We start from the raw sequence: 20,582 nt of genomic DNA on the forward strand, positions 1-20,582 counted from the left end.
AGGCTGCTGCATACTACCTTCTCCCAGGGATAGAGAAAGAGAGCGAGAGGGAAGTGTGACTTTCACCTGCTGGAGACAACCAGCCTCTCTCTGCTCTGTTCCACTCTCAGCCTGCAGCTACCGAATCTGCTTTCAGCCTCGCACAGACACAGAGCAAGATCACAGCACTACTGGAACAGCTGCACTCAGGGCTGCTTTCTCCAACACTCCTGCACTCTCTCACTCTAACATACACACACAGGCACGTCCAGAACTCTACCACGCAAGCGCTCCTCACACACTCAGGCAGGCACACCCCCTCTCATTATATGTGCAGTGAGAAGCTCTGCTCTGCTTGTGTGGGTGTGAGCAGTGGGCTGTGTTTCTCTCTGGCAGCAACAGCAGCACTAGCAGCAGGACTGGTCCAGTGGAGGGCAATCACCTCACTCTCTCCAGACTCCAGGACAGCTCACCCCCAGGACTCGGGAAGCCCTCAACAAGCCTTTCTCTCTCTGTTTCTTGTTCTATCTATCTCTCCATTCTCACTCTCTCTCTGCCTCGCCGTGACGCAGTGTTTCTGACCTTCATTCCCCCAGTGCACTCAGCGTGGACCAGTGGGACAGCCATGGAGGATACCCTCACCTGCAGCCCCACCACCTTTTCCCAGGTGTTCGGACGTCAGGGACAGCTCATGCAGGCCAGTGAGTAACCAAACCAACCTACCCCGTTATTAAACATGTCAGTGTTTTATCCCCCATCGGCTTCCTGGAGATCGCTCCCAGATCAGATCGTTAACAAGCCTGCTCTATCTGTCAGTTTTAACGGATCTCCTGGCTCTCACTGAAACCTTAGTTCAGCTGGTGCTTGGAGGCAACAGAGACTGTTTCAGACAGAGCGAGGCTGAGATCTCATGGGATTGCTGTTGCACTTCTCCAGTCTCTTTGGAGTAGAGGGGTGGTTTCTATGTAGGTTGATATTAAGGGAGTTGGCAGAGGTCTGTGTACAGGGGCTTTAGGTAAAGTGTAAGGTGCACAAACCATTGCAGGATGTTGTTTGTTTTGTTTTTGTGCCCATGAGGAAATATGCGGTTTATGTAGCTGCTGGTACTCATGGTTAATATCTGTGGCTGTGCTGAGTTGTAGCACTAGCAGGGCTGAGTTTACATATCCAGTGTTCAGTATAGAGAGGGAGGCATGACATCATAGCAGTGTGATCTCACAACAGGGTAATCTCCACAGCGCAGGGAAAAAGGGGATACCTAGTCAGTTATACACCTGAAATGTGTCTTCCGCATTTAACCCATCCCCAGAGAGATGCAGGGGGCTACCTTAATCGACAGCCACGTCATCGGCGCCCGGGGAAAAGTGGGTTCACTGCCTTGCTCAGAACAACAGGTTTTTACCTTGTCAGCTCGGGGACTCGATCCAGCAACCTTTCAGTTACTGGCCCAACGCTCCTACCGGCCAGGCTACCTGCCACCCCAGATACATATCACTGTTATTTTCACAGAACATCTGAAATCTATATTGTTCCCTCGTTTGACAAGTTAAAATACCATTGGGAATTCCATCTTCGTCAAACTGCCTGCTTTCATGACAGCATTTTTTTCTTCTTTACACAGTTTACTACAATAGCAAGGCAGCAGTGGAGCAGGCCCTGAGAGACTATGTAGGAAATGTACATTGCCCAGACTGATGTCTAAATTACTGAGAGCTGAATCCATTACATTATCAGTAAAATTAACACATGCGTTGAAAGGACTCTGCAACTGTATCAGTCAAACATCATATCAATCATGTTTGGCTGATATTCATTCTCTCTCTCTCTCTCTCTCTCTCTCTCTCTCTCTCTCTCTCTCTCTCTCTCTCTCTCTCTCTCTCTCTCTCTCTCTCTCTCTCTCTCTCTCTCTCTCTCTCTCTCTCTCTCTCTGTGTGTGTGTGAAATAAACAATAAAAAGGGAACAGTAAATATTACACTCACACACGTTCCAAAAGAATAAAGACATTTCAAATGTCACATTATGTCTATTTACAGACTTGTAACGATGTGCAAATAAATATAGGCTGTATTTACATTGGTGTTTGTTCTTCACTGGTTGTCCTTTTCAAATTCTTTGTGGGTCTGTCTAATCTGAGGGAAATATATGTCTCTAATTTAGGTCATACATTTGTCAGGGGTTTAGGATGTGCAGCTCAGTTTCCACCTCATTTTGTGGTCAGTGTGAGCCAGGTCTGCCTACGGCAACCTTTCTCAATAGCAAGGCTCTGCTCACTGAGTCTGTACATAGTCAAAGCTTTCCTTAATTTGGGGTCAGTCACAGTGGTCGGGTATTCTGCCAAATAGCATTCTAGTTTGCTCTGTTTTTTTGTTAATTACTTGACACATTGGAAATAATTCTCTTTTTGTTTTCTCATGATTTGGTTGGGTCTAATTGTGTTGCTGTCCTGGGGGTCTGTGGGGTCTGTTTGTGAACAAAGCCCCAGGACCAGCTTGCTTAGGGGACTCTTCTCCAGGTTAATCTATGGAAGGTTTGGGAATCGCTTGCTTTTAGGTGGTTGTGGAATTTAACATCTCTTTTCCGGATTTGGATAATTAGCGGGTATCGGCCTAATTCTGCTCTGCATGCATTATTTGGTGTTTTACGTTGAACACTGAATATATTTTTGCAGAATTCTGCACGCAATTTGGTGTTTGTCCCATTTAGTGAATTCTTGGTTGGTGAGCGGACCCCTCTCTCTCCCACTCTCTAGCCAACGTCTTGCAAAGAGAACTCACCCACTTCCTTGGATGGCTCCCCTCTACCATTAATACAAACTGACTCTTCAGACATGTATGTTGGGTAATGAGGAGGGCATTGGGCAGATTAAACAGTGCCATTCAACAGAGACACACAGTAGTAAAAAAAAACAATTAGATTGGGAACACATGGTATTAAAGCGCAAACCGAGAGTTGTTTGTGATAATGAGAACATAACTCACTAACACATGTTCCTTGGCCGGGTGTAATGAGCTGTGGTGCGGTGCAGTCTAGTGGATCTGCTATCTCTTCTGTTATTGTGCTTTATTTAGCCGACTCGCTGCTGGGCCGTGCAGTGATTTGATGAGATAAATGAGCTAATCCAGCCTGGTGGGGTATTGTCATTGTTATTGCCGAGAGAGCGTCTCTCTCTGTTCCTCTCTTCTCTTTGCATAGGAGCAGCCTTATATAAATAATGCTCTTTGTTTGAGTGTATCTGTGGACTCATTAATGTGTTTGATATTCAGGAGCGTATTACTGTCTGGGTGGTGACAGGGCCCTGATTAATATTCTGCCTCTGACTGGGCATCTCAGGAGGCTCAAATCCTCTTCACTAAGTGTGTGCTGGGTTTTGAAGTGCTGCTGATGATGAGACTCTTCTGTTGTATCTAGGAGAGCAGAGCTAGGCCTTATTATATAGGACAAACCTTTATCTCTCTTACACACACACACACACACGGTCCTGATTTATTCACACACACCGCTGCTACCGTATGTGGCTAATCTCAAATGCTGTCACATTTGATGCCTAACACTTATCTTTCTCTTTGAGTGTGGGGGAACATTCAGTACACAACTGAGCTTTAAGATGGCTTAGAAAATGTTTTTGAAATAGTAGGCCTAGTCGAGGTACAGTGTGTATCATGCTAAATGGAAATGTGCTTTTGCACTTACGCAAATGAAGGGGTTGATTGAGTCACACCAACTGTACTGTAGCTTGGTTTGTACTATCACGCCCACTCTGCCTCACCAAACCTATTCAACTAATGCAATTACTGTATGCAAATCGGCTATTCAGTGAAGTTGCTGTTAATATTTACTGTTTTTGAACAGGTTAGAATTCTAAGACAGAACCTCTTTTTTGTTGTTGTCACAAAACATTGTACACTACCGTTCAAAAGTTTGGGCTCACTTAGAAATGTCCTTGTTTTTGAAAGAAAAGCACATTTTTAAAATAAAAATAACATCAAATTGATCAGAAATACAGTGTAGACATTGTTAATGTTGTAAACGACTATTGTAACTGGAAACGGCTGATTTTTAAAGGAATATCTACATAGGCGTACAGAAGCCCATTATCAGCAACCATCACTCCTGTGTTCCAAAGGCACATTTTGTTAGCTAATCGAGGTTTATCATTTTAAAAGGATAATTGATCATTAGAAAACCATTTTGCAATTATGTTAGCACAGCTGAAAACTGTTGTTCTGATTAAAGAAGCAATAAAACTGGCCTTCTTTAGACTAGTTGAGTATCTGGAGCATCAGCATTTGTGGGTTCGATTACAGACTCAAAATGGCCAGAAATAACTTTCTAAAATAACAAATAACTTTCTTCTGAAACTCATCAGTCTATTCTTGTTCTGAGAAATAAATGCTATTCCATGCAAGAAATTGCCAAGAAACTATAGATCTCGTACAATGCTGTGTACTACTCCCTTCACAGAACAGTGCAAACTGGCTCTAACCAGAATAGAACGAGGAGTGGAAGGCCCCGGCTCACAACTGAGCAAGAGGACAAGTACATTAGAGTGTCAAGTTTGAGAAACAGACGCCTCACAAGTCCTCAACCTGCAGCTTCATTAAATAGTACTCGCAAAACACCAGTCTGAACGTCAACAGTGAAGAGGCGACTCTGGGATGCTGGCCTTCTAGGCAGAGTTGCAAAGAAAAAGCTATATCTCAGACTGGTCAATAAAAATAATATATTAAGATGGGCAAAAGAACACAGACACTGGACAGAGGAAGATTGGAAAAAAAGTGTTATGGACAGATGAATCTAAGTTTGAGTTGTTTGGATCACAAAGAAGAACATTCGTGAGACGCAGAAAAAATGAAAAGATGCTGGAGGAGTGTTTGATACCATCTGTCAAGCATGGTGGAAGCAATGTGATGGTCTGGGGTGCTTTGGTGGTGGTAAAATGGGAGATTTGTACAGGGTAAAAGGAGATGGTCTGGGGTGCTTTGGTGGTGGTAAAGTGGGAGATTTGTACAGGGTAAAAGGAGATGGTCTGGGGTGCTTTGGTGGTGGTAAAGTGGGAGATTTGTACAGGGTAAAAGGAGATGGTCTGGGGTGCTTTGGTGGTGGTAAAGTGGGAGATTTGTACAGGGTAAAAGGAGACGGTCTGGGGTGCTTTGGTGGTGGTAAGGTGGGAGATTTGTACAGGGTAAAAGGAGATGGTCTGGGGTGCTTTGGTGGTGGTAAAGTGGGAGATTTGTACAGGGTAAAAGGAGATGGTCTGGGGTGCTTTGGTGGTGGTAAGGTGGGAGAATTGTACAGGGTAAAAGGGATTGTGAAGAAGGAAGGCTATCACTCTGTGGACGGAGCTTAATTGGAGCCAATTTAGTCCTACAACAGGATAATGACCCAAAGCACAGCTCCAAACTATTTAGGGAAGAAGCAGTCAGCTGGTATTCTGTCTATAATGGAGTGGCCAGCAGAGTCACCGGATCTCAACCCTATTGCACTGTTGTGGGAGCAGCTTGACCGTATGGTATGTAAGCAGTGCCCATCAAGCCAATCCAATTTGTGGGAGGTGCTTCAGGAAGCATGGGGTGAAATCTCTTCAGATTACCTCAACAAATTGACAACTGGAATGCCAAAGGTCTGCAAGGCTGTAATTGCTGCAAATTGAGGATTCTTTGACGAAAGCCAAGTTTGAAGGACACAATTATTATTTAAATTAAAAAATCATTATTTATAACCTTGTTAACATGTTGACTATATTTCCTATTCATTGTTCAACTAATTTCACGTAAGTTTTCATGGAAAACAAGGGCATTTCTAAGTGACCCCAAACGTTTGACAGGTAGTGTAGGTTTTAGCCAGCGTCATTATCGTCACCTATCAATATTGAATGAATTGGATCAGTAATAGGTTTCTGTTTCAATGCCATTCTCTAGGTTTGTCTTTCAATGTGATTCTCTGCTCCTCAACATGGGAAGAGTTGCTATAACATTGCAGTCATTATTTATAGGGGCTGCACACCCTCCCACTCATAGAATTAACTCAAATTAATGTTAATGACCACACATACTAAGAACGGTAGAGACCCTGTGTTAATAAACTTTGATATCGACTTTGCCAATTCAGCATGCTTTTGTGGCACAGTCGTTGCCACTTGGTCCAGAAGGTTGACGGTTCGCCCACCACCACAAACAAGCTCACTTTCCCTGCCTGTTTCATTAGGCCAACACTATGATCAGAGCCGTCTGTAGACAATGATCAACTAGGGAAATATCTGATGTCATTAAACGTTTTAGTGTTTTGTAACAGATGTCTCTTTCCATTCATCAAATGGCCGCTGCACAGTTGGAATTGATTGGTTTTAGACCTCTTGACTTTTTCCACATTTTGTTACGTTACAGCCTAATTTAAAAATTGATAAAATATTTTTTTCCCCCTCATCAATCTACACACAGTACCGCATAATGACAAAGGGAAAACAGGTTTTTAGAATTTTTGGTAATTAAAAATAAAAAACAGAAATACCTTATTTACGTAAGTATTCAGACCCTTTTCTATGAGAATATATTTTTTTGTAAAGGTGTATCCTGTTTCCATTGATCATCTTTGAGAGGTTTCTACAACTTGATTGGAGTCCACCTGTGGTAAATTCAATTGTTGGGCATGATTTGGAATGGCACAAGTGCTGTCTATATAAGTTCCCACTGTTGACAGTGCATGTCAGAGCAAAAACCAAGTCATGAGGTCAAAGAAATTGTCCATAGAGCTCCGAGACAGGATTGTGTCGAGGCACTTCTCAGTAAATGGCACATGACAGCCTGCGTGAAGTTTGCCAAAAGCCACCTAAAGACTCTCAAAACATGAGAAACAAGATTCTCTGGTCTGATGAAACCAAGATTGAACTCTTTGGCCTGAATGCTAAGCGTCACATCTGGAGGAAACCTGACACCATCCCTACGGTGAAGCATGGTGGTGGTAGCATCATGCTGTGGGGATGTTTTCAGGGACAGGGACTAGGAGACTAGTCAGGATCAAGGAACAGTTGAATGGAGAAAAGTACAGAGAGATCCTTGATGAAAACCTGCTTCAGAGCGCTCAGAAACTCCGACTGGGGTGAAGGTTCTCCTTCCAACAGGACAATGACCCTAATCACACAGCCAAGACAAAGCAGTAGTGGCATCGAGACAAGTCTCTGAATGTCCTTGAGGGGCCCAGCCAGAGCCCGGACTTGAACCCAATCTAACATCTCTGGACAGACCTGAAAATAGCTGTGCAGCGACGCTCCCCATCCAACCTGACAGAGCTTGAGAGGATCTGCAGAGAAGAATGGGAGAAACTCCCCAAATACAGGTGTATCAAGCTTGTAGCGTCATACCCAAGCCGACTCGAGGCTGTATTCGCTGCCAAAGGTGCTTCAAAAAAGTGCTGAGTAAAAGGTCTGAATACTTATGTAAATGTGATATTCAGTAAAAAAAATATCAAGGCCAATATTCCAACTCTCTCTCTGTGTGCCCAGACTGACCACTAAAACATTACTGTCATCTTCCCATTAGAGTCACAGTCAGAAACAATTGATATTGTTGGTATCCTTAGTTCCTTTTCCTTTGTCATTATGGGGTATGTGTGTAGATTGATGTGGGGGGGAAAACGATTGAATCCATTTTAGAATAAGGCTGAAACGTAACAAAATGTGAAAAAAGTCAAGGGGTCTGAATTCTTTCCGAATGCACTGTATACACAGACAGTACAAAGATTTTTAAAAGTGACCGAGATTACACAATAAAGTCGGACTTTGTGGTCCCTATTGTCACACCAGTCGTCGTTTTGGCTGCCCAGCTCAGGGGTTCGGCGTCTCCGGCCTTCTAGGGGCTGCCGAAGCTGCTGCTGGCAAACGCCCTTTACTCATCAACCCCAGACTTGTCTTGTCATCATTACACACACCTGGTTCCAATCCCCACTCTATCACTGTATATATTCTCCCTCTGACATTTGTCTTTGTCGGTTGTAAATGTTGCTTGTTTTCCTGAGAGGAATCTCTCCCACTATTTCCTGACTACTTTATATTTTGCACTTTGGGTTTGCCCTGTGCCTTTTTGTTTATAAAGATATATTTTGAGCACAACAGCGTTTGGGTTTCGTGCTGCTTTGATCTATGGCGCTTTCTAAACCTGCGACTGCCTCCTGCCTGCTCCTCTCTACACCAGTGACATCTTTTTATTTTTATACATAAATACATATGGAATTACATATATATAGACATCAAAATGTTCTACTGTTCACACATTAGCCAGCTTTTGACATTATTTTTAAAAGAGGTTATGGTTGGTGTGACTTTGAGTTGCTATGGTAGTTTGTTCCACTCAACGCGGCCGGTATATCTTCTTATCAGATAGACTCATATTTAAAACAGTGAAAATCTCTTGCTCTGGTATTATGCTGGTGGACGTCTCTAACAAATGAAAAATAGTTGGATAGGTACCTGAGGGCTGAGTACGTGATAATTCAGACCAAGTTTAATTAATACTACTCTTTTTGTCCACAGATAGCAAGCCTAGCTGCTTAAAATGCTCAACCTCCAGATGAACAGGAGGGGAGAGTTTAAGTGCAATTCCTAGACGCTTGTTTTGGCTGGTCTGTAACTTATTCTTTATATGTGTGGGATGGCTGGTGAACCATGATGCATGGGCGGACTGGGACAAAAATTCAGCCCTAGCATTTTACCCACACCAGGCCACATCACACCACTAGCTACTTACACACACACAGACGGTAGTGCTACTGACACATAAGATAAGCAGTACACTACAGTACAGGGTCTCTCAACCTTTACTGTACTAGTGACTGGCAAAACATGGCCTGCCTCCTTTTTGAACACCTATTTTGAACCAGCTCATTTTTAAACAGATATTGCATGTACAAACAACAATGGAGTCTGGAGATACAACTCACCACTATAACTGAACCAGAACTTTTAGCAAATACTGTAAGTCGTTCATTTGAGACATTTAGCAGCGTCGGCTTCAAGAATCCTTTTTTTGGTCTCTCTTACTTTTTCGTCACCAACTTTCTGTTTTTTTATAATCCATGATCATATGTTCTGACTGAGTGACAAAGAGAGCGGGTCTCACTCTCTTTGATGATACGCGTTTGACTTTGAATGTGAATTTACGACACCTCAGCCAATCAGAAAACCGGGCAGCCCATCTTGGTAGGGGGGGCCGACCGATGCCCACTGGTCAGCCAAATGCTCAATATAGATTATTATAGCAACAGAGATAGTATTTATTTTTTTATATATTTTTTGACCAGCCCACCCTAACAAAACATGGTCCGTCCCTTCTGGCATTTGCCAGACGGCCAATCTGCCCATGCCATGATGTGCAGGCATAATCAAAGTGTCACTGGACTAACACACTTGCCAGTCTTTAAGGTGTCTATAGCTACACTTCAGTCCAATTGGCAACCGATTTTCTTGCGAATATTCTAAAATCTGCATGCAAGCAATATGCGCATTTTCCAGTCAGAGTTGTGCTTCCATCACATTGACTTGTCGCAGATAAAAGTCTGTGCGTAAATACAGTTGAAATCGGAAGTTTACATACACTTAGGTTGGAGTCATTTAAACTGGTTTTTCAACCACTCTTGTTAACAATCTATAGTTTTGGCAAGATGGTTAGGACATCTACTTTGTGCATAACACAAGTAATTTTTCCAACAATTGTTTACAGACAGATTATTTCACTAATAATTCACTGTATCACAATTCCAGTGGGTCAGAAGTTTACATACACTAAGTTGACTGTGCCTTTAAACAGCTTGGAAAATTTCAGAAAATTATGTCATGACTCTAGAAGCTGATAGGGTAATTTACATAATTTTAGTCAATTGGAGGTGTACCTGTGGATGTATTTCAAGGCCTACCTTCAAACTCAGTGCCTCTTTGCTTGACATCATGGGAACATCAAAATAAATCAGCCAAGACCTCAGGAAAACAATTGTAGACCGTCACAAGTCTGGTTCATCCTTGGAGCAATTTCCAAATGCCTGAAGATACCGCATTCATCTGCACAAGCAATAGTATGCAAGTATAAACACAATGGGACCACGCAGCCGTCATACTGCTCATGAAGGAGACACATTCTGTCTCCTAGAGATGAACGTACTTTGGTGCGAATGGTGCAAATCAATCCCAGAACAACAGCAAAGGACCTTGTGAAGATGCTGGAGGAAACGGGTACAAAAGTATCTATATCCACAGTAAAACGAGTCCTATATCAACATAACCTGATAGGCCGCTCAGCAAGGAAGAAGCCACCTCCATAAAAAAGCCAGACTACGGTTTGCAACTGCACATGGGGACAAAGATGGTACTTTTTGGAGAAATGTCCTCCGGTCTGATGAAACAAAAACATAACTGTTTGGCCATAATGACCATTATGTTTGGAGGATAAAGGGGGAAGCTTGCAAGCCGAAGAACACCATCCCAACCGTGAAGCACTGGGATGGCAGCATCATGTTGTGGGGGTGCTTTGCTGCAGGAGGGACTGGTGCACTTCACAAAATAGATGGCATCATGAGGAAAGAAAATGATGTGGATATATTGAAGCAACATCTCAAGACATCAGTCAGGAAGTTAAAGCTTGGTCGCAAATGGTTCTTCCAAATGGACAATGACCCCAAGCATACTTCCAAAGTTGTGGCAAAATGGCTTAAGGACAACAAAGTCAAGGTTTTGGAGTGGCCATCACAAAGCCCTGACCTCAATCCTATAGAACATTTTTGGGCAGAACTGAAAAGCGTGTGCGAGCAAGGAGGCCTACAAACCTGACTCAGTTACACCAGCTCTGTCAGGAGGAATGGGCCAAATTTCACCCGACATATTGTGGTAAGCTTGTGGAAGGCTACCTGAAACGTTAGACCCAAGTTAAACAATTAAAAGGCAATGCTACCAAATACTAATTGAGTGTATGTAAACTTCTGACCCACTGGGAATGTGATGAAAGAAATAAAAGCTGAAATAAATCACTACTATTATTCTGACATTTCACATTCTTAAAATAAAGTGGTGATCCTAACTGACCTAAGACAGGGCATTTTTACAAGGATTAAATGTCAGGAATTGTGAAAAACTGAGTTTAAATGTATTTGGCCTAGGTGTATGTAAACTTTCGACTTCAACTGTCCGTAGTGCACATCAAAATAACTGTTGCAGTTAAATTCCCAATGTACCGAATAAATAATACAAGTTAAATGAGTTTCCATGGCATTTTAAACTCTAGGTCTACTGATTGTTTTGCCACACTGTTGCGTAGGTATAGCGAATGTCCTACTCTGGTATTGGCACCTGCGCTCTAGCCCACAGCTCGCAGATACAGTGATGCACCTGTCCTCTTCACTGCCAATGAGCTATTCCTATTCGTTCTTGTGGATTCCTATTGAAAATTCATGCAGCTTTGAATGCTTTTATGTGTGGTATAAGTGCTAGTTAGCCTATTGCAGATCTGTACAAACGATCCACCAACCGCCATTGTCAATATGAATGGTGGATAGAGGGCATGATAGACAGTTAGACTAGTAGTCGATGTTGACCTGTGGTATAGTAAAAGTTAGCAAGTGGAAAAGCATAGTGCATAAGGGAAATACCAAAACACCTTGATATAGGGGTACATTCAAGCAGATGTAGAAATGTGGCGAGGATGGAAGAAATTATATAGTAAAACCTGCAAAAGAGCTCATGTAAATCAGGGAAAAAATGCACTACCCTACCCAAAGCAAAAGATACATTAGACAACACTCCCCTATTTTGGACCCACCCCACCCCAGTAAATTTTGAACTGTCCTTTACATGAAAACAGTTTGTACCAACTAATATTACACAGATCTCCAATCCTGACAGCATTGTTTTATGTGGGACCAGAGTTTAATCTTGCCTAAAGCTAGTGCCAAGCGAAACCTCGATCTGGAAACTAAAAAAATATATATTTGAATGATTAAATATTTTGCCATTTTCTTTATTCCGTATGAACAGTCCCAGTTCCGCCTGTTTTCATCTTACGTTTTGGGCAATGTTTTGTCCCACTTTGTTCCTCCAAAAAAACTCTGGTGGTGCAAACACATTTCACAAGGGCCTATAAAGTTGGGAGATTGCCTTTAATGCGTACCATCACTCAAATCGATGCCATAGAGCTGCTCTGGCTAAATGCCTCTGTACTGTACTGTAATGTCCTATGGAGAAGTTCCAGTCACCTTTCTGCTCCACTGGGTTCCAGTGATGAGAGGACAGAGGGAAAACAAGGTTATCACCAGATTAAAGTCTATAGAGCCTATAACTCTTCATACTGTCCTCATCCCCTCTGAGGGAGAGAGAGGGGGGGGGGGGGATTGGAGGATGAGGTCAGGAGGTTGGCGCAAGGCCAATATTCCAACCCTCTCTCTGTGTGCCCAGACTGACCACTAAAACATTACTGCCATCTTCCCATTAGAGTCACAGTCAGAAACAATTGATATTGTTGGCAATATCCTTAGTTCCTAATAAAAAGCCAGTCACAGTGGTTTATTAGGCTTATGTTGAATGGCTCAGTCACAGTGGTTTTCATATCTCTATTAGATTAGAGGTCCTTATTGATCATGGTTGCTGGTTATCTCCAGTGATGCTGGTAATCACTCCATCAGAGGCCATACAGGCTTAATTTAGACCTCTCTCTCTCTCTGTGGTCTAATCTCCCATATTGGATTTCAGCACTACATTAGTGCATTTGACTGCACAGATGGGCAGGCCTCATGTCTCTAATGGTCACTGTGTAAGAACTGGGTCTGTGGAACTGTGCGTGGGACTGTGTTTGTGCGTGCACTTGTGCGTACGTGTGTGTGTGAAGCTTTACTGACTCAGGGTAGTCAATACTGTGTATTTATGTAAATTGCCTTCAGAAAGTATTCATACCCCTTGACTTATTCCACATTTTGTTGTGTTACAGCCTGAATTCAAAATGGATTACAAATATATATATCACCCATCTACACACAATACCCCAATAATGACAAAGTGAAAACATGTATTTTGACATTTCTGCTAAATTATTGAAAATGTAAAAAATAAATCTCTAGTCCTTAACGATTACAAGCATACTCATAACATGATGCAGCCACCACTATGCTTGAAAATATGGAGAGTGGTACTTAGTAATGTGTTGTATTGGATTTGCCCCAAACGTTACACTTTGTATTCAGGACAGAAAGTGAATTGCTTTGCCACATTTTTGTTGCAGTATTACTTTAGTGCCTTGTTGCAAATAGGAGGCATGTTTTGAAATAGTTGTATTCTGTACAGGGTTCCCTCTTTTCCCTCTGTCAATTAGGTTAGTATTGTAGAGTAACTACAATGTTGTTAATCCATCCTCTGTTTTTTCCTATCACAGCCATTAAACTCTGTAACTGTTTTAAAGTCACCATTGGCCTTGTGAAATCCCTGAGTGGTTTCCTTCCTCTCCAGCAACTGCGTCAGGAACCAGGTCTTTATCTTTGTATTGGCTGGGGGTATTGATACACCATCTAAAGTGTAATTATTAACTTCACCATACTGAAAGGGATATTCAGTGCCTGCTTTTTAAAATGTTGACCCATCTACCAATAGGTGCCCTTCTTTGCTAAGCATTGGAAAACCCCTATGGTCTTTGTGTTTGAAATTCACTGCTCGACTGAAGGACCATACAGATAATAATATGTGTGGGGTACAGAGATGAGGTCGTCATTCAAAAAGCATGTTAACCACTATTGTTGTACAAAGAGTGTGTCCATGCAACTTATGTGACAGATCTTTACTCCTGCACTCATGTAGGCTTGCCATAGCAAAGGGGTTGAATACTTATTGACTCAAGACATTTCAGCTTTTCATTTTTTATTCATTTGTAAAATAATCCACAACAAAAAAATCCACTTTGACATGATGGGGTATTGTGTGCAGGCCAGTGACAAGAAAATCTAAATGTGACCCATATTAAAATCAGGCTAGAACACAAATACATGGGTAAAAAGTAAAGGGGTGTGAATACTGTATGTACGCATCTGTCTGCATGACTAGTGACTGACAGAACTCGGTTCAAATACTGTTTCAAATATCTAAATTACTTCCACATACATTCAAAGTAACTAGTCATGTATATTTATTTGAAAATACAAGTAGTTTAACATTTTAAGGTATCTGAAAATACACTTGTAAAGTAATTGAAAATATAAAAATACACTGACTCAAATACAATCCCATGCATTTAACACAGGTATTTGAAAATAGTAATTGAATTTACTCTCAAATACAATTGAGTTGTTTGAGTTGTTATTTGGTTTTTTACAAATATCCATTCAAATACTTAAATAAAAGTAGTTGTTTTTGGGCTGTGTATTTGAAAATACTAAAATACACAAAAAAAAAAGTATTTTAAATACCAGATACTCATATACACATGTAATCATTGAGATGGAGCAGACAGACAGACACCGGCTGATGCCAGAGGATAGTAGCCCTTTATGGAGTACAGACCCAGTGACAGATTTTGATTAAGGTTGAATCCATGCTCCCCAAGTTTTGATGTGTAGAGATGTCTGTGTCGCTCATATTTTCACACATTGCATTGCAGTATCGTTTCTCTCTTCCATACTGATTTACCTTTGGGCTTCTTCAGAACTCTGTATCTCTTTTGTTTCTCTCTCTTTTACTCAGAAGCACGCACACACACACACCTGACACAGCCTCAATTCCACACCTTCCTGCATTTCTGCAGATAGTAACGGGTAATTCCCTTTTCTTTTGTGATAAAAATGTAATATGCTGTCTACAGTATGTTATCACAGTGGTTGTACTCAGGAAGAGTGGCTTGTTACGAGAGAGTGGCTTTCATACTCCGATGCTCAAGCTGTCTTAAGATCTGGGCCTCGTTTTCCAGTTGCGAAATAACCAGATGCATCGTTATTTAGGAGCCAACTTTTAAGAGAGCTTCCCAAACAAGCACATAGAGAGAGCATTTGGTAAGTGTGTCTTAGACCATGTGTGGATACTCATAGGATCGAAAAAAAAGCAGCACTGCTCTCGGATCAGCTTCTAGAGAGATATTATCACTACCACCTATGGCTGCAAATGGGCTATTGAGTGCGAGGCTGCTTATTACGCGTAAACATTAATAATGCACTAAATCAAAAAAATTGGGCACATTACTGCGCACACATTGTCACATCATGAAACACATTGAGGCAAACAATTACAGACCGTAGCCTAGTCGCAATTATCTACAAGATTAAAAAGTTCTGCTTCCTGACAAACTCTTAGCTTCACGTTCTGTTGCGGAATTATTTTGGCAAGCTTACTGTAAGTGGTGCACACATGCACTGATACATTTCTATTAGCACACACTTCACCCTGGTTGAGGCTTTTAAGCGTTTAATTGAATGTTTGGGAAGCAACAGTATGTGCTAATTGAAAGTCTACCTCAGGATAAAGGCTGATGTTGTTTTACTGAAAATAGAAACAGCATGAGCAACTTTTTCATTATACTATAACTCTGCTCACAGATGCAACGTTAATGAAAACTCCACTGAACCTTCATACAAGATAATTAAAAGTCCTATTGCCAAGGGTTACATTTAGAGTTAACCTTTAGAAACCACAGGTTTACAAGCTTTTCCTTTTGTAAGAAATAACATTTTTTAGTGGTGAAGAAGGGTCTGCTATTGCCACAGCAAAATAAATATAATCCTATTTTAAATGTCTTCTGAATCCAATATGCATTGAGGTGGTCCAGCTAAACTATCATTACCTACTTAAATTGTTACAAACATGCACACTCTGCTCTGTGCACTCTCATGTGCCCTGCATGTTAAAGACCTAGCCACTGGAGCCCTGTGTGTGAAGGCTACATATTTCATCACAACAGGAGCACATGCACTATAGCCTAACTATGGATGCACTAATTCATATAGATCAAGAATGTCTTGCCTGTTCTAAGGCCTCTGCTCTATAGGTGCCAGTGCTATGGGTGATGTGCTATAGGGGTTTTGCTATGGAGTGTGTAACCTTCTACCTGCAATGGGCCTGTTTGATATAAATATTGGATTTAAGAGCAATCACTCTTGTGTTATGAGCTCTGTACTATAAATGTATTGTCCTACAGTATGGGTGTTTGTACTATTGGTTCCATGCTCTGGTGCAATGGTTAAGTGTTTTATTGTGGCTTTGTGTGTGTAGATATACGTTCTTTATTACAGGTGTAGAGTAAATAGTTGTCTTTAGCTTGTTTTCCATCCTCCCCTCTCTTCCCAGTTTGTAGCTCTGTCATTTGTTAGAGGAACACTGGGGGCTTGGCAAGCAGCTCAGCCTCAGCATGTCTGCAGTGGAGGACTCAACAGTGTAACTAAGAGGTTTATATTCCATACTGAGGGGAAAGGAGGCCAGCGGCGCTGGGTACTGGGTAGGGAGGTAGAGACGACAGATGTGTGGAGTCAGCAGACACAGGAAGCCTCGGGTTCAATGATGCAGAAACAAAGAAACACATCGAGAGGATGATGAGGCTTAGCTCTATGCTGCCAGGCTGGTTCTACTGCTGCTGCTACAGCATTCACACCTCCAAGACTCAGTTGTAAACATCTATATATGATTACAATGATTATTTTTGTTTTATTGTTTTATTCACACCTGCACTGTTGGAGCTCAGACCTTAAGAGTTTGACTGTACACTGCTACTACATCTGCAACCCTAAATAAAAAATCTAATCTAATCTCTCCAGGCAGCACCACAGTGTTAACTGACCTGAGAGAGGCAGAGCAGGGCCAGATATAGCAGGTGTTTTAAGCAGGTTTGAAATGGTGTGTGTGTTTGAGTAAGGATGATGCTGGTGCATTTACTTATCTTATTTTGGGGAAAGGGCTCACTGAGCGAGAGTACATTTACATAGGGCCTGTAAAGGGACATAAGTAAACAAGAAAATGCTCACCCAGAGGTGGCGCTCCTATTGGCCGGTGACTTTAATGCGGGAAAACTGAAATCTGTTTTGCCTAATTTCTACCAGTATGTCACCTGTGCAACTAGAGGCAAAAAAATCCCCTTTACACTACATACAGAGGTGCATACAAAGCTCTCCCACACCCTCCTTTTGGCAAATCTGACCACAACTCTATCCTCTTGATTCCTGCTTACAAACTAAAATTCAAATAGGAAGTACCAGTGACTCACTCAATACGAAAGTGGTCCGATGAAGCGGATGCTAAGCTACAGGACTGTTTTGATAGCGCAGACTGGATTCACCCTATGGCATTGAAGAGTTTACCAAATCAGTCACCGGCTTCATTAATAAGTGCATTGACGACATCGTCCCCACAACGACAGTACGTACATATCCCAACCAGAAGCCATGGATTACAGGCAACATCCCCACTGAGCTAAAGGCTAGAGCTGCCGCTTTCAATGAGCGGGAGACACTAATTTGAACTCCCTACGACGAACCATCAAACAGACAAAGTGTCAATACAGGACCAAGATCGAATCCTACTACACCAGCTCTGACACTCGTCGTATGTGGTAGGGCTTGCAAACTATCACAGACAAAAGGAAACCCAGCTGCGAGCTGTCCAGTGATGCGACCCTACCAGACCAGCTAAATACGCTTCGAGGCTATCAACACTGAACTGTGCATGCATGAGAGCACCAGCTGTTCCGGATGACTGTGTGATCACGCTCTTCATAGCGGATGTGAGCAAGACATTTAAACAGGTTAACATTCACAAGGCTGCAGAACCAAAATAATTACCCAGGACGCGTACTCAGAGCATGCGCTGACCAGCTGGCAAGTGTTTTCAATGACATTTTCAACCTCTCCTTGACCCAGTCTGTAATACCTACTGTACATGTTTCAAGCAGACCACCATAGTCCTTGTGCCGAAGAACGCCAAGGTTACCTATCTAAATTACTATCACCCCATAGCACAAGTTATCGTTACTCAATATGTATTTATTATTTGTGTTATTGTTTTTCAATTTATTCCCTGTGTTATTATTTTATCATTTGTTATTTTTTTCTACTATTTCTCATTTTTTTCTCTCTGCATTGTTGGTGTAACGGATGTGAAACGGCTAGCTTAGTTAGCGGTGCGCGCTAAATAGCGTTTCAATCGGTGACGTCACTTGCTCTGAGAACTTGAAGTAGTAGTTCCCCTTGCTCTGCAAGGGCCGCCGCTTTTGTGGAACGATGGGTAACAATGCTTCGTGGGTGACTGTTGTTGATGTGTGCAGAGGGTCCCTGGTTCGCGCCCGGGTATGGGCGAGGGGACGGTCTAAAGTTATACTGTTACATTGGGAAGAGCCCGAAAGTAAGCATTTCACTGTTATTCTACACCTGCTGTTTACAAAGCATGTGACAAATACAATTTGATTTGATTCACCGCCTCTGAGACTGGATATTATCAGAACCTGGAAAGGTAGTATTTTGTGTCAAAGGCTTTCCATTTTTAATTAACAGTCAAGTAAACTCCTCCAGAGTTATATAAGTCTGCTGACTGTGCAAGTGAGAGTTTAGTTTTCTGCATCAGCCACAATGTAATAACATTTTATAAAATGACAGCCGTGACAGCGCTATACTTTAATTGTAGTAGTGGAATTGTTGCAGAGTTGAAAAGGAGTAGGTTTGAATTTGCCCTTCATTACTGACCATCCTAAAGTCCCACCCCTAGCTCTGCTGTTTATTAGAATTAAATGGTAGGAGTTAGACATTATAATAAAAGCTTTGTGGTTATTAAGGAAAATGAAATACTGTAGGAAATGCTCAATAGGGCTAAATCTGTCTATATCTGTTTTGAGCTGGCTTGTCCTCTCGTGACATAAGACCAGATCCCTCAAAACCTCCACCTCCACGTTGGGCACAGAGGACCAGACCAAAATTGCATTCACATGATCTGCAGTGGTCTTGAGATCAACAACCCATTTGTGCTGTTCATACAGGCGTATCCTGTATGATCTAATCACCTGGTCCAGGTACTCACTAGGAGAGATACTGTCAGCATCATTAAGCTACATTCCTTTCTCTCCCGTCTCCTGAGCTCACGGGGGGCAGACATGTGAATACGGAGCTGTCTGTGCGTGTGTTTGGAGTGTGGAATGTGTGAAGCATGAAAAATGTGAGTGCCCTTTAACTTTTCTCACATATCCTTTCTCCAGGAGTGTCAGGCTCAGTATGCTTTGGTTTGAGGTGTCTTTGAATTTCTGGGGCTGTTTATCTACAGGAACCCGGGAATAGCTTTATAACAATAACTGTATTTTACCAGGTTTTTACAAGCACTTTGTCTACCTTTGAATCACATATAACCTACTGTCATTGAGCTGTTAACAGTAAGATATGGGTATAAACATGGTTTTGACTAGATGGGATACAGTTTTTGTCAGATTTGACTTTTCGTTGCAGGTTAGCAGAATTTACACAGTAGATTAGGATAATTAATGTAGCTAGCAGGTTAGGAGAATTAGGTTAAGGTAATATATATATTTTCTTATTTAACTAGGCAAGTCAGTTAAGAGCAAATTCTTATTTTCAATGACGGCCTATGAACTGCTTCGTTCAGGGGCAGAACTACAGAACTACAGAACTACAGATTTGTACCTTGTCAGCTCTGGGATTCGATCTTTCAACCTTTCGGTTACTAGTCCAACGTACTAACCACTAGGCTACCTGCCTCCCAATGTTAATTTGACAAAAGCTGTATCCCTTCTAGCCATGAGCTATACAAATATGAGTATAATTGTATTTGTATTTTTTGGAGTGGGAAAAAAATAAGTACAAAGGTCCAAAATGTGTCGCCTCTCCGAAAGTTCTTTGGCATATGACACGGAGGGAAAGGAGTGGAATGTTAGCTAAGAACACTGGCAACCAGTATCTAGCTATCACACAGTGTTCCTTCCTGCTGCAGAGTTAGCAGAAGATCTGCCTCTGCCCCACTTTTTCCCTGAGCGACAGATACACAAAGAAGACACAGAGACTGAGACAAACAGACCTAATTGGCAGCAGCCTTGTCACAGGTTTTCCCCATAGTCCTGGCTCTCCAAAGGACCCTCATTCAGCCGCTGGATTTGATGTGCCTGGTGACCACAGTGGTGTTTCTGTAGCTGTGTAGTGGTGGAGTTCCTATGGGTGCCCTCTAACAAGTTATGTCTGTGTAGTGATGGAGTTCCTATGGGTCCCCTCCCCTCTAACAAGCTCTGTCTGTGTAGTGATGGAGTTCCTATCAGTCCCCTCGAACAAGCTCTGTCTGTGTAGTGATGGAGTTCCTATGGGTCCCCTCGAACAAGCTCAGTCTGTGTAGTGGTGGAGTTCCTATGGGTCCCCTCTAACAAGTTCTGTCTGTGTAGTGATGGAGTTCCTATGGGTCCCCTCTAACAAGCTCTGTCTGTGTAGTGATGGAGTTCCTATGGGTGCCCACGAACAAGCTCTCTCTGTGTAGTGATGGAGTTCCTATGGTCCCCTCCCCTCTAACAAGTTCTGTCTGTGTAGTGATGGAGTTCCTATGGGTCCTCTCCCCTCGAACAAGCTCTATCTGTGTAGTGATGGAGTTCCTATGGGTGCCCTCTAACAAGTTCTGTCTGTGTAGTGA

At 42.2% G+C, this 20,582-nt stretch overlaps 1 protein-coding gene across 1 annotated transcript in view; it reads left to right on the forward strand.

Annotated features, from left to right (window-relative positions):
• Nucleotides 1–308: 308 nt before the first annotated feature.
• LOC139371309 (kazrin-like) overlaps nt 309–20,582 on the forward strand; it is a 306,795-nt gene continuing 286,521 nt past the window's right edge. Inside the window, 2 exon segments of the mRNA XM_071111626.1 lie at nt 309–323; nt 326–680. Of these exon segments, the coding sequence (XP_070967727.1) occupies nt 309–323; nt 326–680 (370 nt within the window).

Source organism: Oncorhynchus clarkii, chromosome 17, assembly GCF_045791955.1.
Source record: "Oncorhynchus clarkii lewisi isolate Uvic-CL-2024 chromosome 17, UVic_Ocla_1.0, whole genome shotgun sequence".
Taxonomy (NCBI): Eukaryota; Metazoa; Chordata; class Actinopteri; order Salmoniformes; family Salmonidae; genus Oncorhynchus; species Oncorhynchus clarkii.